The 23,113-nt window shown below is 42.6% G+C and overlaps 1 protein-coding gene across 4 annotated transcripts in view; it reads right to left on the bottom strand.

Annotated features, from left to right (window-relative positions):
* Positions 1-253: 253 nt before the first annotated feature.
* LOC109892910 (glutamate receptor 4) overlaps positions 254-23,113 on the bottom strand; it is a 165,233-nt gene continuing 142,373 nt past the window's right edge. The window contains exons 12-16 of one of the 4 annotated variants that reach the window (XM_020485781.2): positions 20,769-20,967; positions 17,418-17,665; positions 13,927-14,041; positions 10,373-10,510; positions 254-1,619 (exon numbers count right to left, since the gene is read on the bottom strand). In XM_020485781.2, the coding sequence (XP_020341370.1) occupies positions 1,455-1,619; positions 10,373-10,510; positions 13,927-14,041; positions 17,418-17,665; positions 20,769-20,967 (865 nt within the window). In that variant the 3' untranslated portion in view covers positions 254-1,454. Of the gene's footprint in view, positions 1,620-10,372; positions 10,511-12,996; positions 13,112-13,926; positions 14,042-17,417; positions 17,666-20,768; positions 20,968-23,113 lie in introns of those variants that run through there. The other 3 variants (XM_020485782.2, XM_020485790.2, XM_020485787.2) reach the window with 3 other exon arrangements.

The raw sequence follows: 23,113 nt of genomic DNA on the forward strand, positions 1-23,113 counted from the left end.
TCAATAATACAAACAGTGTCTTCTTCTTCTTCATGATTTTTTATTAATAAATACTGTATAGGAAATAGCTTTGACTCTCAAAATAATATAGCAATGAGAACATTTTTTTTTTCTCATTTCACATTTCATTTTTGCGTTATACTCTCCACACACAATAATCTAAAATATCTACCCAGATAAGAGACGTTCAACAGCCATGAACGTTGAAAAGACGCTGAAAAACCAGGAGATGGACAGTTTGTGTATTTGTTCGTTACAAAAAAAAAATGATCGAACGATATATAGTTCGATTTTGACAGCGGAAACGCAAGTAAAGGGCTTAAATGTAAAGTTTGGTCTATGAGAGACACTTTCTGGTCTACGACTGCACAGTGAGGAGGTGTGGCTAGAGGATGGGGTGGGGCTAGAGGATTGGGTGGGGCTAGTTAACATTCATCGCTGAATATATTAATATGTAGGGAACAGGTATCTGGATGGGCAGAGTTGATACTATACCCATGGAACATTGAGCAAGAATGTTCAGCACTCTGTCTTCTGAACACAGTACTCTGTGTACTGAACATCGAAGAAATAAAACACTGTCTCAATGTCTCTCCTCAAACGTCTTATCCATTATTGCGATGAATTATTTCTTTAAAGATGTTTACAAAAAGAGAACAGTCCTCTGTCCACTACCGAATCAGCTATTTACATCTGTTGAAAAAGCAAGCATGTTATGCAGTCTCCTCTATGTACCGCAAATATTTTTTCTTTAGCTTTGTCTTCACAGAATATACATATTTACTAAATCTTCACAGTTTATTTATCATATATTAATTGTCAATAGAGTTACTGTAGTTCGTTAATAATTATAGTTTATCTCCATGGTGACACCGGGGGACACTCCGCCTCATGATGTCAGGGATTTATATTTAGTGAATTGTTGACTGACAGTTGTCTTTCAAACACTGTTCTCAACTGGTAATAAATATTGTCCACTTTTTGATTGTGATTCTGTTTGCCAATTCACAGTCAGCAACCCAGAGATACACAGTTACACGTTTAAAGTTTACAGTTTTCTGGTCATTTACTTTTAATTTTCACTTGACTCTCGTTTCTCCTCCTCTTCCTTCGCCAGTGCGAGGTATGGTAAGTTGGTACAGGGTCTTGAGTGGAACATGTCAGACGCAATCTCCACCTCTCCACCGAGAAACGCCACCGTGATTACAATAAGCCCCAGCGTGACCATAGTGAAAATCCAGATTGTACTTTTCCACAGAAATCCTTCTAAAATGACCACCAATTCACTAGAGTCCCCATCTCTGCTACATTAGAAAATGTCCACAACGTTAGATAGTCCTTCTCTTCCCAGACAATAGTGGTGTCCGGTTAGGGTGGTGCTTGTCCTGTGTCTTTGTGGTATATGGTGGTTGTGGGTAGGTAGTTTTTTAAGGCACTTTGAAGGTTTTTGGTTTTCACGGGAGCTCGGAGGAGACCAAGGCCAGGCCGGAGCTCTGGCGGAGTGAGGGGCCCGAGTGGACCGCTTTGGGACAGTCAGGCGTCAGGACACGTCCGTTTTCCCCCACGCTGCCTGTGATCGACAGGCGTGCCTTGTTCCTCATGGCCTCTGTGAAGGTCAGCTGGGAGGTGGTGGGGGGGGCATAAAGAGAGGGACATGGGTGGGGGGAGGAAGGGTAATGAGAGAGAAAGGGGAGATAGAGACAGAGAGAGGGGAGAGGTAGTGAGAAGTGGAGAGGGAGGTAGGGAGAAGAGATTAAAATTAGACGAAGATGGGGGGAACAGATAGAGAAAGAGGGGGGGGAAAGAACGAGGGGGAGGCAAAGAGTGAGCAAGGGGGAAAGAAAGAGAGAAAAAAGAGGTGAGAGAGGGACAGATAAAACATGTCAGCTCATATCGACATTGGCCATGTCCGAATACTCATACTAGCGTACTACATACCTAAACTGCATAAAATGTACTCATCGTCGCATACTATTTGTGACGTAATGTTTAGTAAAAAGTATGCAGTATGCCATGGCCGTAGCTTGATATTTTCTCGTCTTATTTCCAATCTTCAATTCGTTTTTTTGTTTACTTTCAGAGAACTATCAAACATCGAAGCTCTCCTTTTAATCCGGTTTGAATGCATTGTGGGGATGAAATTCCTGAAAAGGTTACAACTCATTCATACTACATGAGAAGCCGAAATTAGTATGACGTCCGGGCATTTAAAGCATACTCAATTTTCTAAATGTCACATACTATAAAACTGTATTTTTTCACAAACTCAAACGGCCTACTATTTAGGGTGCTAGTATGGGTTTTCGGACCCTGCCACACTACAAAATCACAACAAAAAGCTCTAAGATCAGGAATCATCATGAAGATGGGTAACGTCGGGGATGAATATCGTACAGAAACTACATCCAACGTCACACCACATAATTACAGGACATCCATCAGGGCCATTCAATAATAATTTCTTATTACGTCGCTTTATGTGTACATTTAATACATTGACTACTATGGTTATTAGACAATGGATGATTCATGTGTGGGTGAGGGACCACAGGGCAGCTGACCAAGCAACAGTAAAGGGAATAAAGAGGGAGTCGAGAGAGCACCAACAGGGGACACATAACCACGTCAGACACATACTGAGACTGAGACTGTAGATCTGCAAGTCTAATATCTCTGGACCCGAGGGAAATATCTTAGAGATAGGAGTTCAAATCAATATAACTCTTAGAGGGGCAGTTATCTTCCACTTACTTTAGGCTTTAACTCCCCAATAATGTACAGTGTTATATTGCTTTATCTAGCTTTATGTGTGCATGGGGCTGTTTTCTCATTAAAACCTGTGGTTCTCCCTTCTGGTTTAGATAGAGGAGCAAGTGCCTGGGTGTCATAGTTAGGGTTGTGAAATTACAGAAACTTTCCCCAAACAATCCAGTTTGGAAGATTCCCGGAATCAGGAGGAAATACAGTAAGCAGGGAGGAAATCCTCCAACTAGCATTACCAGAAAACCTGAAAACCTGAGAATTCTCAGAAATTCTGTTTGGAGGATTCATGGAAGGAATAAGCAGGGAGGGAATACTCCAACAGGAAATCCTCAAACTGGGATACCTGGAAAGCCTGGGAAACTACCCTGATATTCCCAGATTTCCAGAAATCCCGGTAGGAGCATTCCCAGAATCAGGGTGGAATAAGCGGGGAGGGATTCCTGCATCTGTGATTCTTATCAAATCTGGGAATTTGGAGAAAGTTTCTGGAAATTTGTAACACTTGTCAGTCAACAGCATGAGACATTGGGCTCTATTTTTGGCTGGCGCTAAAGAGACGCAAGTGTCAAATGAACATTAGTTTGCAATTTCATCATGTAAAAACGGGCATTTTCCAGCCCTAATGCCAGGTTTGGCAATTTACCTGCATGTCTAACGTTGAGCTCGCTTGCGCAGAGGGAGAGGGGTGGCAATATTTGAGGCGTGTCTGTAGCCCTTTACACTCGTACCTGTATACGGGTTGAAAATGTCCTATTTGGATACGTTTAAGTACCTAAATTAGAACACAGTGGCTGTACAGTAACATGCTATACATGCTATACTTCACAGCTCTGTATGGGTGTGTCCCCCCCACATTCTGCATTTGCATTTTTGTCTCCCCCCAGTTGTATCATTGCAATGTGACACAAAATACGGCAAGGCTGTGTTTTAGGACCACACGGACACCACAGAGCGGACTGACAGGCTGTGTGAAGGCAAAGCTTCTGGAAGGCTGGCTGGACTAGCACAGGAGAGTTGAGCATAGTTCAGTGTGTATGTGTTGTGCTTTTTCACCAAGTTGTAAAAGAGAGCAGAAACTGGCTACTCTTTAGTTGACTGATGTAGCTGGGAAGGTAACGGCTGTTTAACGTAACAGAAAAAAACGAAACTAGTGTTTATTTGCAGTGCTCAGTAGTATTGTAACTGACATGTAATGTTAGCTAATGTTTCATCCCGTCTCGGCTGAGGTGAATGAATAAGCTACGCTAGCTAGTAGCAACCACAGCCAGATCAGCTCTAGCCTCTAGTTAATCTAGATCAGCTCTAGCCTCTAGCAGCCAGATAGCAATATAAGGTGGCTATTATTACTATCGGACAGCTGTTGTTTGTATGGAAATGTTTTGTAGCCTTTTGTTTTGTCCCATTTCAGAACAGAAGTAAATTGACTTGGCTAGCTTTCGCCAGTTGATATACTGTTAGAGAGAGAGAGAGCTGGCCAAAAGTTGGCTAATGTTAGCTAGACATGAATCAAACAATGAAACCATCGGTTAAACGTTTGAAGACTGCACTGAAAAAATGTCAGAACATCAATGTGAGTTTTGTTGGTCAGTATGGCAATGTAACGTTATTGATCGGTCAGTTTCCCTAACTAAATCCCTACTTTTCACAGTGATACAGTAATAAACAGCTCCCACATTACAGGCTTCACTGTCATGGTAAACAGTAGTAGAGGTCAGCCAGGACCGATTTCTTCATCCCCACCTGCTGGCTTTCTGTTCGACTCGCACCCGCTACCACCAGAACTGGTCCAACTGCAGTCCCGCAGTGTTATTTTAGGCTTATGTGTGACACAGCTCACTTGGCAGCCATGGTCCCAGCACTTTTTGTGGCCTACAGCCAATATCAAATGCACAAAAATAACTTAAGAAATAGGTTACCAGAGATTCTCACATGGCCCTTATATTGTATTACTGGGCTCTATCAGCCAATATGCTAGATGTAGTTTGAAGAGAGCAGAGTTGGAGAGACTTAAACTTTCTCTTGAGCTATTTTTATAGCCTACCTTTTAGGAGTGGGAAGATTTTCAGACGGGAGAAATAAGGGTGATCAATATGTAGGCCTATTCCGAGGCAATGTAGTAAACTATAGCCTAATCATGGGCCTATTTAGCAAGTACATTTATTTGGAAAGATAACTGCTCCGTGCTTCAACGCCCATGTATACATACGCTATAGCCTACTACTCTATTTAATTGAGACCACATGCGCACCTGATCTCACAGGTATGGCTACTGAACTGGAAACAGCAAGAATGACGATAGCAACACTTGCTTCGTTTTGCATAGTCCTATAGGATACAGCTTCCCTTTTCGAAGGACGATTTTCAGGCAGAGACAAATAAATGGGTTACGTATTGAAAATGAAAAGGTGTAATGCTCGCTCACCATAGTAGCCTAACCTATGTGCGCATTGTGCCTTTTCAATGATGATTACATTTTTTGATTGAACTTCGACTCACGTTGGTTGAGCGCCCTCCACTTCTTTCCATTATCAATATTTATATACAGACACTATAGTAAACTAACTGCCCATTCGCGATTCTCTGCCCATGTAGTCAACCTACTCTATTTCAATGAGACCACACATACTAGGCGCACTTGAACTCTCACGCCCAACTAGGAGAGGTAGGAGACAATGAGAGCTACTGAAGTTGAATTTTGAGTGTATAAATAATGCGAAAAATACGTGCTTTTAAGACAATAGGTAGGCTAACGCATACAAAGCAGAAGGATGACAGTTTCCAAATACTCTGTGGGACAACACAAATATTTTCATCCCGAAGTCATCTGTCTAACCACCCGCTCCTGCCTGCAGCAATTTTTTTTTTGTTGAAAAAAAAACAACTGCAAGGCATCCTGCAGGAATGCAGCCCTCTAGTGCAGTCAGTACACAACATTTTACTCATCATGTCTAGCAGGATCAGATGGTGACAGGGGTCACAGCAGGGTCAGACAGCCAGGGAAGACCAGAGCTCGGATGAATTTTTTAACAATATCAGTGAATGATAAAAAGATGGGTAGACCTACAGTAGCAACAGGACAGCAGCTAAAGCTACAGTCTGGGATCTGGGAATAATGGTCATTTCAATTATTGAACCATTGATTCAATTCTTGGATAATATAGTGTATAAATATACACCAAGATAATTCTTTGTCATGTCTCATTTTAGGACCAGATGGTGACAGGGGTCTCAGCAGGGTCAGATTTCCAAACTGTATTAAGGATTGATAGAGGAAGACCTGGTATAGTGGCTTGCAAATGTATTCATCCCCCTTGGCGATTTTCCTATTTTGTTGCATTACAACCTGTAATTTAGATAGATTTTTATTTGGATTTCATGTAATGAACATACACAAAATAGTCCAAATTGGTGAAGTGAAAGGAAAAATAAATAAAGGGAAAGTGGTGTGTGCATATGTATTCAGCCCCTTTGCTTTGAAGCCCCTAAATAGGATCTGGTGCAACCTATTACCTTCAGAAGTCACATAATTAGTTAAATAACGTCCACCTGTGTGCATCTAAGTGTCACATGATCTGTCACACATACATATATATATACACATATATATATACATATATACACATCTGTTCTGAAAGGCCCCAGAATCTGCAACACCACTAAGCAAGGGGCACCAAGATCCTAAAGCTGAGTGGGGTGTGTTGAGGCGCTGTAGGATGGTGGACCCCTAGAGACAGGACGGGTCGACCCAGCTATATTGTAAAAATAGTAAAAAGAGCTCTACAGTCCTAGTAGTCCAATGAGATTAATTATATGAATGATTTGTTTTTACTGTGTGTTAATGTACAGTTGAAGTCGGAAGTTTACATACACTTGGATTGGAGTCATTAAAACTCGTTTATCAACCACTCCACAAATTTCTTGTTAACAAACTATAGTTTTGGCAAGTCAGTTAGGACATCTACTTTGTGAATGACAAGTAATCTTTCTAACAATTGTTTACAGACAGATTATTTCACTTATAATTCACTGTATCACAATTCCAGTGGGTCAGAAGTTTGCATACACTAAGTTGACTGTGCCTTTAAACAGCTTGGAAAATTCCAGACAATGATGTCATGGCTTTAGAAGCTTCTGATAGGCTAATTGACATAATTTGAGGTGTATCTGTGGATGTATTTCAAGGCCTTCCTTCAAACTCAGTGCCTCTTTGCTTAACATCATGGGAAAATCAAAAGAAATCAGCCAATACCTCAGAAAAAAAATTGTAGACCTCCACAAGTCTGGTTCATCCTTGAGAACAATTTCCAAACGCCTGAAGGTACCACGTTCATCTTTACATACAATGGTACGCAAGTATAAACACCATGGGACCACGCAGCCATCATACCTCTCAGGAAAGAGACACATTCTGTCTCCTAGAGATGAACGTACTTTGGTGTGAAAAGTGCAAATCAAACCCAGAACAACAGCAAAGGACCTTGTGAAGATGCTGGAGGAAACAGGTACAAAAGTATCTATATCCACAGTAAAACGAGTCCTATATCAATATAACCTGAAAGGCTGCTCAGCAAGGAAGAAGCCACTGCTCCAAAACCGCCATAAAAAAGCCAGACTACGGATTGCAACTGCACATGGAGACAAATATCATGATTTTTGGAGAAATGTCCTCTCGTCTGATGAAACAAAAATAGAACTGTTTGCCATAATGACCATCGTTATGTTTGGAGGAAAAAGGGGGAGGCTTGCAAACCTAAGGACACCATCCCAACCGTGAGGCACGGGGGTGGCAGTATCATTTTGGGGGATGATTTGCTGCAGGAGGGACTGGTGCACTTCACAAAATAGATGGCTTCATGAGAAAGGAAAATTACGTGGCTATATGGAAGCAACATCTCAAGACATCAGTCAGGAAGTTAAAGCTTGGTCTCAAATGGGTCTGCCAAATGGACAATGACTCCAAGGATACTTCCGAAGTTGTGGCAAAATGGCTTAATAAGGACAACAAAGTCAAGGTATTGGAGTGGCCATCACAAAGCCCTGACCTCAATCCCATAGAAATGTTGTGGGCAGAACTGAAAAAGCATGTGCAAACAAGGAGGCCTACAAACCTGACTCAGTTACAACAGCTCTGTCAGGAGGAATTTTTTGCCTAATTTTTGTTCCAAATAGAGTCTGCATATTGGGTTGTGCAAAAACGCAGGAAATTAGCTTTACATGCCACAAAAACATTTTCGGGGAGTACCCCCAGCCAGGTTATGTCCCCACCACTTATGAAACCAAAGTGACACCCCTGTATTTTGAAAGATGAAACGTTTTTAAAGATTTTAACAATAATAAATATCGCTTTGATGTCACAAGCCAAACACCCATTAGTCCAAATGTGCACTTCACATTTCCATATTATAAATCTCATGTAATATACAGGGTCAATGTTTATGATCACTATGTTGATCAGTACAGTAACAAGATGGCATGGCGTTATACCCTGGGTTGTCTTGAACATAATGAGCCTGTGTTTGTTGTATTGCGAAGAAAATTTGCCTTGGACCACATCTGAAGACACTCATTACTCCATTCTATGCGCTCCAAAATTACTGTCTACTTCTCTGAATTGCCTAGTGAAAGCTTAACACTGTACGATCATATTTTATAATTTAGCTAGTCGTGTTGGCAATAGCACAAGCTTTCAAATTATGCCCACTTGACACAGATTGTGATTTATAATGGACAGTTTTTGGATTGCGTAAACAAGCACAGTAGTGGTGTAAAGGCAAGGGTGCAGGGCTGTGTTCCAAAGAAAACAACTACAAGTTTGCTTGCTCTAGTTCCTCAGCTGGGAGAGCTCCATAAAGCACCTTATAGTTGAAGACTCTTCCTTTAGTCATAAAAGGGCATTGAAATGACTTAGGAACTGTGCACACTTTGGAGAGGTGTGTGGCCACTTGGACACTCTAGTTAGACCACTCACTCAAACCCTTGCCAGGTTTTTTTCTTATGTTGCACCTACCCCCAAATGTTTCAAGAATATTCTTATCATGTTACTGAATGTATCCAGAGTATTTTCAGATTTTGTTGTCAACAAATGCGGTGAAAAGTACAGTAAATGTAAAACGCACATAAAATCAACAGCGTAATATTTGGATCTAGTCTTGTGTCAGGAAAACTGTTGTGTTCTCACCTTTAGTCTAACATTTCCCATAATCTCCAAATTGTACATTTTTAATTGCTACCATGGTTATGCATATGCTTTCCATATTTTTCTTGAAGAAACATTTCAATGTAACCCTATCCATATATGCCAATTTCCACAAGAGTAAAGGGTTAAAAACAAGTGCAAAAGTGACAATTTCATGCAGCTCTAATGGGTAGTTGGAAGACCTATAAAAAGCAGTTCTTAATGGCAAATCAGTTGATAATGGCATGGAATTTGAGAGAGGAAGCGCAGCCTATCTAGCCATGACTCACAGTGCCCATGGAAGAAAAGATGTGCCTTTTGTGCCGGTGAATCTCGTATTAGAAATATAAGAAACGATTGGCTCCCCCCATTTTGTTTAATTTGATTAAAAACCAAGCATAACCTACCTTCCCCTTGGTCAAGGCTGGTTAAGCAGCATTGTTTTTCTTTAAACCTAATGCCTTTTCATTGTTCACAATTTACATACCTGCATTTTGCTTGTTCAAGAAGGTTACCCATCCCCATTTTCAAAGAGTGCCCCTCCGAAAACCAAAGACAAGCTCCTCTAAACTATTGTATTAATTTGTCCTATAATGCCATATCAAAGGCCGCAAACATATTTAACTAGGCTATAAGGGACTAACATTTGAATTGGAGTTGATGACAATGCAACACATAAAAGACCATAAATACACAACTTGAAGCAACCACATATGGAGCCTGTTCTAATTGGTAAGTGAGGGGCCAAGCCTTGAAACACCGACAACTGGTTTATTCATCACAATCTAGGCTTTTGCCACCACCAGCTACTGTGTCCATTATTAATTTGTGAAAATAGCAAAACTATTTCTGGCACAACCCCGAACCTATAACGCTACCGCCAGCGCTAAGATTTACCATTGTGTTAGGTTTGTTAAAATAGAGCCCATTGTCTGCAGCCAAACAGACAATAGCGGCTGCGGCCATATTAAAGCCCCCACTGGGAAGCCAGGAGACAGACAAGGACGTCACATGACCACAAACAAGCTAATCACAAAGCAGAAGAATTAGAGGAAGCATTGCCACACAGTCAATCAGCAGCAAGGCAAGCTAGCTAGTGGCCAATAAGGGAGGTTCAACTTACAGTACCATAGAAGGGGGGCCTAGAGGGGTGGGTGGGGGATGGAAGGGGCTATTCCTGTACCAGCATTATATCTTAACATCCTCATTGCTTCCGTAACCGTCGAAAACCTCACTACACATGGCTAAGTTTTGGGTGCTTGGGGAAGGGCTGGGGCTGTGGCCGGGACTATAGCCAGGACTGTAGCCTGGACTGTGACTGGGTTGAGGGCTTGTTCTGGGGTTGGAGCAGCTGGGATGGGGGCTGCTAGGGGTTAGGTGGTGGGGGAGGTGGTGTTGGTTTGGGTGGTGGTGTTCAGACGTCGGTGCCTCCACCTTCATTCGCTTGGCCTCGTTCCGGGACTTGTAGCAGAACTCAATGAGGGCCACCAGCATGGCCAGGCCCAGGCCCCCCACGAGGATATAGAAGACCCCCGCCACGTTGCTCAACGACAGGGCTTGAGACGACTTGTCCTGGGGCGGTTGGAGGAGAGACACAGGGCAGACAGGAAATCAGAGACGTGGCTGTGGTGGGGGGCTGAGAACACACACACATGCAAACATACTCACATATCTACTCATATATACAGTGCCTTCGGAAAGTATTCAGACCCCTTGACTTTTTCCATATTTTGTTATGTTACAGCCTTATTCTAAAATGGATGAAATAAAACAATTTCCTCATCAATCTACACACAATACCCCATAATGAAAATGTGAATACAGATTTCTATAAATGTTTGCAAATTTATAAAAAACAAAAAACAGATATACCTTATTTTCATCACTATTCAGACCCTTTGCTATGAGACTCGAAATTCACACTTCTCAGTAAAAGGCACTTCTCAGTAAAAGGCACGACAGCCCGCCAAAAGGCCCCTAAAGTACCCAGGCCATAAGAAACAAGATTCAACTGGTCTGATGAAACCAAGATTGAACTCTTTGGCCTGAATGCCAAGCGACACATCTGGAGGAAACCTGGCACCATCCCTTCGGTGAAGCATGGTGGGGGCAGCATCATGTTGTGGGGATATTTTTCAGTGGCAGGAACTGGGAGACTAGTCAGGATCGAGGCAAAGATGAACGGAGCAAAGTAGAGGTCCTTGATGAAAATCTGCTCCAGAGCGCTCAGGACTTCAGACTGGGGCGAAGGTTCACCTTCCAACAGGACAACGACCCTAAGCACACAGCCAAGGCAATGCAGGAGTGGCTTCAGGTCAAGTCTCTGAATGTCCTTGAGTGGCCCAGCTAGAGCCCAGACTTGAATCTCTGGAGAGACCTGAAATTAGCTGCGCAGCAATGCTCCACATCCAACCTGACAGAGCTTGAGAGGATCTGCAAAGAAGAATGGGAGAAACTCCCCAAATACAGGTATGCCAAGCTTGAAGCGCCATACACATGAAGACTCAAGGCTGTAATTGCTGCCAAAGGTGATTCAACAAAGTACTGAGTGTAGGGTCTGCATACTTACATAAATCTGATATTTCAGTAAAAAAATATATATAAATTGGAAAACAAATCTAAACTGTTTCTGGGGTATTGTGGGGTATTGTGTGTAGATTGTTGAAGGAAAATAATGATTTAATCAATTTTAGAATAAGGCTAACAAAATGTGAAAAATGTCAAGTGGTCTGAATACTTTCCGAATTCACTGCACCAGGCAATTATATTACACATTACAACACACGTGCACAAATACATAGTTGACAAATCTAAAACACACACAAACACACTTTGCCAAACTCACACACACATATATATACACTTTCCAGTTCAGACCTGCTCTTGCTTTCAGCTCTGTGGCTACTGCTACAGCTGATATCACCATGATGTTCCCATGCCAACCAATCTAATGATGTCTTGATAAAGTGTGACTATGACATTTTTACAGCAATTAAGGAGGAAAACAATTATTCTAAATTCACTAGCTGCCTAAATGACTCAGTTAGAAATGTCCTTGGTCTCCACTCTCAAGTAGCTCCCTAGCCCTCTGTTATCTCTGCTTATAGTCATTGTGTAATTAGACGCTGTGATTTAAGACAAAGGGTGCAGCTCTTTCACGTTTCTTATATCCCACTTTTCAGGTTAGTCGCCTGCTCCTAAAGGGGAGGCTTCCTTGTCAAAAGGAATCTGTTTAGGTTTGAGATTTTACGAAATGCTGCCTTGCATCTTATCTACTGCTGATTGGAGTGTTGGAGAGAACTTTCAAACAAATCTTCAAAACCTGAGATCTACTTTTTAATTATACATGACAAGGAAATACACTTGACAAGTACTTTTGACCCTAAGGTGTTTACATGCTGCTTTGTTGAGGCAGGAGTTCTCTTTACATGATTGAGTATTGCCCAATGGATAAACGTACTAGAACCAATGGGCTAGAATGACTGGCATACTATTCATGGAAATATAATAGAGTTTACCAGTCAAGGTAAGAGGTTCCATGCCTGTTCCACTCATTCTACTTCTATGATACTAATAATCTGCCGTGACATTACAACTGCACAACTTTAATACATGCACTGCTAAGTGCACTACTAAGTATACACTACTAAGTGTGGCACAGATACAGGTGACAACCATATCAATGTGATCCTGCAGGTTTCACCATTTCATTTCACCATTGCTGTGATGTTGCTACCGCTGAATTGTGAGCATGCCTTCTAGTGGGATGTATTGTATCCCTCAGGCTACGCCTTAAGTCTCTCTCTGTCCTATCTTTGTGTGTGTATGTGTGTGTGTCAGCCAGCCTGCCTGCTCTCCTGCCTCCCTATCCGTCTGCCTGGCTACCTGCCTGCCTCTCTGTCTGCCTGCCTCTATCTGCCTGTGTCTGTCTGCCTTTCTACCTGCCTGCCTCCATGCTTGTCTGCCTATCTTCCTATCTGTCTGTTTGCGGTGGGGTTCATCAGTGTGACAGAACAGTCAGTGAGGAGGTGTGGTCCCAGGACTTGCAGGAGACTGACCTTACTTCCTGAGGCCGTGGGTCCACACTCGCCCTTATCGTACCACCATTTGTTTTTCAGCTTGTCTAAGACGCCTGATTCACTCAGTTTCAACACGGCTAGGTTTACTGGAGTTCTTCGAAACCGCACGTGTGAGGTCGAGGGGTCGGGGAGGGGTCAGGGGGGGAAATAACATAAATAACATCATAGGACATGTTATTTTATGTTATTCAGTCAAAAATGTAAAGAGCCCATACAGAGCACTTAACAGCTGAAAGTGACAGAGACAGGGGCCCCATTGGTTTACATGTCTCTATGCTCGTGGTAGTGGAGAGGGGGCTAGGGGGTTGGTTTATGGGTGCCTGAGGGGCTGAGCACTACAGAAATATACATGGGGCCCCCACTGCATCGCTTTCTGGAACGGGCACATACTGCCGAGGCCTATCTCACAACAACCAATCAGAGGCTATTACTGTGAAGCTACAACTATTGGCAGAATTTTGTACCAAAGTCAACAACAATAAAAATTTAAAAAATAATTAAAAATATATATATTTATCAATTTTTTAACTATGGAAGTCATATTGAGATGTACATCTCTTTTTCAAGTGAAGCCCCGTGAAGGACAACTTCACGTTTCGCCATAAGATACTGTACATTTATGGCAGGCACAATGTAGTGTTTAGTGGGACTACACAATGTGACTGACTTCAAGGTATCTTCAAAAATTATTCATTTAAGCTTTAGGTTACAAATAGGTGAACAATATTAACATCTACCAAAAGCGAATATTTGTGGTTTGACAGTAATCGCTCTCAACACGTCCAGAACTATAGTATGTGCCACTGGGGCACTGTTGGTCACACGATGGGTGTCGCCCCGGCAGATGCACCTGTTACCACGAGAACAGTTTTACCCAATCGGCATGGGGCTGACACAAGGATGGCTAACCTTCTCGCCACCTCCGCCGCTGCCACACTCTCCCTTGTCGTACCACCACTTGTTTTTCAATTTGTCCAACAGGCCTTGTTCATTCAGTTTTAACACTGCCAGGTTAACTGCGCTTCTTGAAAATGATAAAACATATTTGGGTGAGTGAAGGTGAGTCGATAGCATCCAATTGGGGATAGGAGGGGGAAAGGGGGGATTATAAAGGGGGGACAGGGTGGAAATAGGGGTGTGTTAATGCTCTGTCTGTAACAAATAACCCTCACTCCCTCTCCCACCCTCCCTCCATACACAAACAGGTGAACAATAACTTCCACTTAAGACACTTTGAGACGGTATCATTTTGACTTAAGTGGAAGTTAGTATTTGCCTCACAGATAGGACCCTCATTTACAGAACGGACAAACCTCTCGTTGGGACTTGGTTCACTTCAAAGTTTGATCCAAGGAAACTAAATTGAAGTAAATTAAACTTAAATCTCTATGTTTCCTTGGTTGTATCCCTGTGGCCTTTGTTTTTCTGTACATTACCTGATTGATGGTTAAACTCCATTACACATATTGTGTATCCAAAATAGCACCCTATTCCCCATGTAGTGCCCATAGGGAAAAGATTGTGTAGTAACATCATTTTGATATATATTTTGATTCAGAGGAGTAAAACTTGCATCAAGAGAGATTTGTCCACGTGCATTCAGTGCATTTCAACTGTACTTTTCAGGAATATCAGGTACACATTGACAATGAGAGACAGAAATGTAGCTTAACTGACAGCAACATTATTAAAATAAATATTTCAGTAAAAGCTGATGAGAAAAAAGAAAAATGTAATTAAACGTCACCTTGTTTAACCTTTTAGGGTCACTTTAGGGTTAATGCCTTGTGAAATAGCTGCTTAGTCTGACATAGCCGCTCTGCATGCTGATTTGTGAGTTTCCATGGTGACAACCACAGAAGTGACTGACAGAAGATAGGGGGCGGGTTCCTCTGCCCAGGCATTGCTGATGCATGCCGATCTTACAACGCCTGGATAGCAATGTTCCTTCTAAACTGCGGGAGTGCGTGGCCACGCACTTCCTCCAGGACTGCCGCGCAGAGACACAAGAGACTGAACTTCACTGAGTTCGCCCCATTAGTTTGCACGATATAGATCAACGTTTTTTCTGTGATCGAATCACCATTATATCAGCCCCTTTTCAATGCCACAAAACAAAACAAATCTAACTTTGTAAGAACGAGTTTGTGATTTTTTTGTAGACAGAGCCACCCGTGAGTGAATGTGCTTTTCAGATCAATTCAGATCAGAGCACAGGGCCACACCTGTGCACATTTGTTCATATTCTTTGCTAGTTAGCGAGTTATTAGCTCATTTATAGATAAGTATGGGTCAGCAATGGGGAGTTGCTGCTTCCTACATGAGCACAAAATGTGTAGGCTACATTTCATTCTTGTGTTTGATAAACTAGTCAGGTAAAAAAATGTATGTCTTAATTAAAGGGGCAGTGTTGTATTTTGAGACAGGCTTGAATATGTAAATAAGCCCACGGGCAGAGGGGTAGCCTACATGGTCTTATTCTCTGTATGATAATAATAACACATTTTATTTTGTATTATTATACAACACAAGACAATGCCATGTACAGTCACCTATTTGGCCCACAGTCTTGCAGACCAAGTAAAAAATCATGAATTAATGGCATGCCCTTCATAATGTAAAAACGTTTTTAAAAGTCTCATGCAATAGGCCTGCATTGAACACCATATGGAGGCTACTGTTGGCAACATCAAAAAAATCAAAACCTATTTCCAGGTGAAAATATTATGGGATTCGCTCCATTGATTTTGTTGGTAGGCCTACATTATGCTCAAATAGCCGATAGGCTATTGTCTAAAACTGTAAGGGTACAGTCTCAGTGTTCACTGTAAACGCACGCCGGAAGTTCCACAACATTTTCGCTCACAAGACCTAACAGTTGCTCAGTGCCCCAAAAGATTTTGGGGAACATTGATGGATAGGTATTTTAAAGTATCAGCGAACCACATCGTATGTTAGAGCAATCTGTCTGTTGATGACGTGACACGCAATCATTGGTTGATGCATGCAATGTCCGAGCCGGGGGAACGCGACTGATAATTTAACTAAATAAAAATGGCCGCCATCTGGAACTACTGTGATCTGTCAGTGACTCCTCTTGCTGAAAACAGTCGGTAAATCCAGTACCAGTCGCTGTTTACATTGCAAACCCATGTCGTTGCCTTCTAGAGAAGCTCGTCAGTGGAATTTACAGGATTGGAGTTGGATTCAGATGAGTTTAGTGGCAATAGTGTGTGTGTGCGCGCACATATGTTCCAAGCAAAGTGCATGCCCAGCCCACCTCAGTATTCCCCACTTTCCAGACATTATTTTCCTGTTTTTGTGGGGTGTTCACTTGTCACATAATTGTTGCTAGATCAATTTATTTAAAAAGAAAACCAATGCACAGTCTCTTGCTTGTATAAAGCACATTTTCCTGTTGATGTTATGATGGCTGAAACACATTGCTATAATCCAGTGGATTTAGATCTGGTTTATCCTAATAGCGTTGAGTATCTCACTCCATTATGCAGCTGTTACATTTATCAGAACCGTGTTTATGACCTTTTATCAATTTTGACAACCGTTGCTACTGTGCGCACACACAGACACACACACACTCAATCTAGGCTCTATTACATTTTTCAATTCCTTTCAGTATGAGCTTGCTCCCATTCTTTTGATAGATGAGAGTTTCTAGTTTTGGCGAATTGAAACTAACTCCCCGTGGTGAGTGGGAATGACATTGTATTTTTCGGCAGGCCTGTAAATTCCACTGTGTATAAATCAGCTCTAGAGTCCAGCCAAGTCAGACAGGACTGAGCATTCACATCACTGATATCCCACCATCTCATATGAAACTTACTATGTCTGCATCCCAAATAGCACTCTATTGCCTATGTAATGCAGTTATGGTTGCAACATTCCGGTAATTTTCCCCAAATTCCCAGGTTTTCCAGAAATTCCAGTTCGTGATATTCACAGATTCCAGGGGGAATAAGCAGGAAATCCAGGAATTTGGGGAAAGTTAACAGAATTCTGCAACATTGGTCATAGTAATACTTAAGAATAATATTAAGGCTTATCAACATGCTGTTTTGTCTCCTACTGGCACACCAACGTAAAGCAGCACAAACATTACCTGGCAACAAGGAAGTAGAGCTGCAACAACACCAACTGTTGCCATGACCGCATGCCACGGCACACCAAACACAAATGTAAAAGCCACTACACCTATACCTTCATGAACATGAAAAAATTGTCCCAAACCAAACTCACCATAACTCAAACTTAACAAAAAAAGAAGTGTTAGATGAGCGTTATATGAGCGTTACTATACATATTCAGGCAGCACGCCAGGGAAGGTGGAATAACATAACAACACGCACAGCTTGGACATATTGTTATACCACTCCACCCACCTTAACAGTGAACCCTTGGGGGTGGCCACTCCGTATCCTTTGGAGTCCAGGTTTCCGCCGACCTTCATGGTGTCGCAGGGCTTCCGCTGTTCCGTGTACTCATTCATGGTTGACTCCAATAGGAAAGCGTACTTCCCTTTGCTCTTCCGCACACGTACAACCCCCTCCTGGGTGTTCTTGGTAAACACAGTCGGCTCGGCCGACTTCATGTAGCCCCACATCTTCTCGTAGACTGCGATCTTTGACCTCTATGGTTGGTTTGGGGCAGATCAGGGGAGGGGTGGAGGAAGAGTAGAGGTGGAGGAGGGTGGAGAGAGCATAGAGAGAGCACAGCCAAGTAGAGACGAGGACATGGAGGGGTTAACGTATAGTACAGAGTCACTGGTGGAGGAGCGAGTGTCGACTGAAAACAGTTGCTGTATAAACACACTCCTCCCTGAGTGAACGAGTGTGCTTGAATGATCTGACCAGTATGGTGTCATGCGTGTGTTTGTGTGTGTGTGTCAGAGCTGATCAGTCCAGTACCCTGAATTCTCATACTATATTTTTCTTTCTAGTAACTGGGTCGTTCCACCAATTCGGAGCCTTTTCAGAAGTGTAACTTGGTCAAAAGAAACTTTGTGTCATAAAGAGCACATGTTCAACTTCATAACAAAAACATGTTTTCCCATCTCAAGACGGTAGCCCTTTTACAGGTTGAACATTTCCGGTTTGGGCACTAATAAGTGTCTGTACAGTAACATGCTGTACATGACGTCAGAGCTCTGGCTCTGCATTTCACAGCGCTGTATTGGTTGTGACTGACAACTGTTCTGAACTTGAGCACCGCGCGCGTGACTAGAAGATTACCCCATCCTTCCCGGTAATTGCACATTTGTTGTTGTCTGAGTGAGGGAAATGCTGTAAATGAAGATGACTCAATGTATTTTGAAAGATGAGATGTTGAGGATTATAATCAACACAGCTTTGATGTCATACAATCTTACAGTGTTAGGCTTTCACAAGGCAATTCAAAGAAGCGGATCGTAATTTTGGTGTGCATAGAAAGGAGGCATGAGTGCATTCAGGTGCGTGTGCATTCTGCCCTATAAACAAACACTGGCTCATTCTGTTCAGAACAACCCAGGGTATGATGCCATGTCATCTTGCATGTCATACAAACGAGCCAAACACCCGTGAGTCCAAATGTGCACTTCACGTTCCCGTATCATAAAACTCAGGTCGTATACAGTGTCAACGTTTATGATCAGTGTTTGGTGTACAGTTACAAGATGACATGGCGCCGTAACCTGGGTTGTTCTGAACAGATTGAGCCTATGTTTGTTTATAGAGAAGAACATTTGCAGGGCACATGCACCTGAATGCACTCATGCTACCCTTCTATGCACACCAAAATTACCATCTGTTTCTTTGAATTGCCTTGTGAAAGCCTAACACTGAACGATTGTATTTAATAACTTAGCTAGTCACGTTGGCAATAGAACAAGCACTCAAATCATGCCCACCTGACCCAGAATGCGATTTATAATGTACCGTTTTTTTAAACTGCGTAAACAATACCAGTAATTGTGTGACGTTGGGAATGCAGGATTGCATTCCAATTGAAACAACTACAAGTGTGCTGGCTCTAGTTCCTCAATGGCACAGCTAGGAGAGTTCAAAAAAAGTGCCTTCTAGTTGAAGACACTTCTTTGAGTCATAAAATTGCATTGAAATTGTTTAGGAACTGTGGAGAGTTGAAATTTATAAAACATTTCTAGCCGGTCTATCGATGGTTAAGAGGGTTGACATGTTATGCATATTAAACATCTCCAATCCAAAATTAAACCTAGAATCAGCTTTCTATTTTGCAACAAAGCCTCCTTCACTCACGCCGCCAAACATACCCAAGTAAAACTGACTATCCTACCGATCCTTGACTTCGGCGATGTCATTTACAAAATAAACTCCAACACTCTACTCAGCAAACTGTATGCAGTCTATCACAGTGCCATCCGTTTTCTCACCATAGCCCCATATACCACCCACCACTGCGACCTGTTTGCTCTAGTCGGCTGGCCCTCGCTACATATTCGTCGCCAGACCCACTGGCTCCAGATCATCTATAAGCCTTTGCTCGGTAAAGCTCCGCCTTATCTCAGCTCACTGGTCATGATAACAACACCCACCCGTAGCATGTGCTCCAGTAGGTGTATCTCACTGGTCACCCCCAAAGCCAACACCTCCTTTGGCCGCCTTTCCTTCCAGTTCTCTGCTGCCAATGACTGGAACAAATTGCAAAAATCGATGAAGCTGGAGACTTATATTTAAACATTAACTTTAAACATCAGCTATCTGAGCAGCTAACCGATCACTGCAGCTGTACATAGCCCATCTGTAAATAGCCCATCCAATCTACCTACCTCATCCCCATATTGTTTTTATTTACTTTTCTGCTCTTTTGCACACCAGTATTTCTACTTGCACATCATCATCTGCACATTTATCACTCCAGTGTCAATTTGCTAAATAGTTTTTACTTCGCTACTATGGCCTATTTATTACCTTACCTCCTCACGCCATTTGCACACACACACTGCATATAGACTTTAAAAAATATATATATTGTGTTATTGACTGTACGCTTGTTTATGCCATGTGTAACTCTGTGTTGTTGTTTTTGTCGCACTGCTTTGCTTTATCTTGGCCAGGTCGCAGTTGTAAATGAGAACTTGCTTACCTGGTTAAATAAAGGTGAAATAATACTACTTTTTGTTATTAAAAGAAATGCTCGACCCTCTCAGTTTCCCACCTGAAAATTGCCAAAAAGAGTAGAACCATGTTTTGAAATAAATATTTTAAAAGGAAGAGTTTCACCATATTAATAAAAGAGTTAAATTCACATAACAGGGTTGACCTTAAAATGAGGGACAGACGTAAATGAATCACTAATCTGCAGAAATTACTGCCAAAGCAACAAAATAACTCGTACTTTTAAATGATGGTGAAACTTAGATACATTGTGGGATTAAGTGGTTGAAATCTTCCTAGAAGTGACACAGGGTTGACGGAGGGACATGTCAAAATGCAGAATTTTGGAACTTCAGATATCCTTTATTTAAATTAAAAATCAGATGAATTGAATTCTCCATGTGGTCTATATTAAAGTCACTTAATTCAATATAACAGGCTTTTAAAATGCAATATTGGTGCACAATTATATCTTAAAATATCAAAGGCACTTTTCGTGGAACGACGCAGCTACTAGCTAAAACATTTTATTCCTACATACACAAATAGTCTATGAAATAGGACAAGGCCATAATATGAGAATTCAGAAACAGCTTGTATCCAGTCCAGTACTATACTCACCCTGAAAAACTCTTTAGTGGAGCCGGAGTCTAGGGTGCCGTAGGCTATGTCTGTCTGTTTAGCCAGGTCTTCAGCACTCTCTATGGGCGACACCATCCTCTCTACAGTGAGGAAAGCAGCCAGGTTGGCCGTGTAGGAGGAGATGATGATGAGGGTGAAGAACCACCACACACCACCCACGATACGCCCAGATAGAGACCTGTGGATAAGAGAGGGAGGAAGAGGAGGAAGGAGAGGAAAGAGAGGGAGAGGAGGGGAGAAGGGAGAGGACGGGTAGGAGGAGGGAGGATAGGATGGAGAGGAATAAGGGTGCCATAGCAGGAGGTGAGAATGAGAAGGAGTGAAGGAATAGGAGAAGAGTGAGCATGGCGAGGAAAAGAGAAGAGTGAGAAGAGTAGGGGGGTGTGATAGAGCGCAGAGTCCATCAATAACAAAAAATAATGATGAATCAACACAAATCCACAAACTATATCAAGTAGTGAGAGTGAATTACAGACAACGTTATAGGTGACCTGTGTGGTAAACCAGTTAGAGCTGCTGACCCTGCCACATGTATTCCAAAGTTGGCATGGGTTCAAATCCAGTCCACTGCCCTTCTGACTCGCAATCTTTATTGCCTCCCCTTAACTGTCCTTTCTCAATAAATAAAAACCCACAAAAATTATAGATCTAAAAAAAGAAGAACTTATACAATGGAACAGGCTCTGAGAGGACACTGACTGCACACTGCACAGCATCATCCAACCCATTTTCAAATCCACCTTAAGGCAGAGTGGCTCATTAAAACCCAATGCATTTGTGTGTCAACCAGGTAGTGTGCTGTGGTCCCTCTTTCTTTCTTTCTTTCTTTCTTTCTTTCTTTCTTTCTTTCTTTCTTTCTTTCTTTCTTTCTTTCTTTCTTTCTTTCTTTCTTTCTTTCTTTCTTTCTTTCTCTCTTTTTATTGGTGGGATGAAAAGAGCTGACGACATCACACAGAGCTCCCTCTGTTCAGCTCTGTTCTCGTCTTGTTTGTTGGCTCAAGGGAGACAGATAACTCACCGACTCTCGAGTGAGCAGGGGAAGGTCGTGAGGAGAATCTCAAACAAAATGGTGCATTGGAGTGAACAAACAACATTCTCTCTCCCCCCTTGGCGTGAACCAAACACAGAGAGAGAGGCTCTATGAAAACCCTTCAGTTCCTGTTGTTTTATCAAACTAATTGCCTTTTCACACTATTTCACGCATGCAGACCTGAACCAAACCGGCACTACCGTGCCGACCTGAACCTTTCATTCCCGCATGCAGCGACTATGGTGGATGTTCCCCCAGGCCAGCTCTGCTCAGTAATGTGAAAAGGGTAAAAAAGGGGAGATGCTAGCTATAGTGTCTCCACATCACTTACCCCTGTTCCCCTTGTCGCTTAGGACAGGGCACACTGTGTCCCCTTCTAGTCTTATCCCTAGCACCTGCCACCAACTTGCCACCCAATGTCTCAGTCACAATCTCACACATGCATGCACACACACACACCCCCTGCACAACACACAGCAAAGATCTCACCAACCCGAGAGCCGCAGCAGCAAAGCATGTTTAACTGTACACAGAAGGCTATGCTGCAGAATAGTTCACGCATAAACTCTGTTAACTCTGCCTCTGGATTTGAATGTAGATTACGAGCCTCTCCCCCTACATCATATTCTCCTTCTCTCTGGTTCTCTCCCTCCCTCAGGCTCTCCCCCTCTCTCGTAATCTCCCTCTCCACCTTCAACATTCTCTCGCTCCTTTATTTCTCTCTCTAGTTTTCCTCCCATTATGTCCCTTACTCACTCTCTCTCTCTCTCTCACTCTCTCTCTCTCTCTCTCTCTCTCTCTCTCTCTCTCTCTCTCTCTCTCTCTCTCTCTCTCTCTCTTTTGCTTCTGTAATCCTGGGACTATCATCCACAGCTTCAGTGTGAAAGACTGGAAAAGGTAGAAGGAGAAGGGCAGGGCTTCACCTTTTCCTTCGCTCGCTCTCTGTCTCCTGTTCTTTCTCTCTCTGTCTCTTATCCTCCCTTTATTTTTTGTTATCTCATCCTTTTTCTTTCTGTCTCCCTGTTTCTTTCTCTCCTTATCTCCTGCTCCATTCTCTCGTTCTCTCCTCCTCCCTCTCGTAAGGTTTGCTCCCGTTGGCAGCGAGAGGCCAGCAGCTGTGTCTGAGGACAGAGAGCTAGGGGACTTTCTCCATCTCTCTCCCTATCCCCAGTCTGCGTTGATCTGAGGTGACTCCAGTGACTTTCATCCATGGTGACAGACGTGGTGATACCCTGATGGGCCAGAGCCAACAGGGGGAAGGAGCGGGGGATAGAAAGGGTCATGTGGCAGCACC

The sequence above is a fragment of the Oncorhynchus kisutch genome, linkage group LG6, assembly GCF_002021735.2.
Source record: "Oncorhynchus kisutch isolate 150728-3 linkage group LG6, Okis_V2, whole genome shotgun sequence".
NCBI classification, from domain to species: domain Eukaryota; kingdom Metazoa; phylum Chordata; class Actinopteri; order Salmoniformes; family Salmonidae; genus Oncorhynchus; species Oncorhynchus kisutch.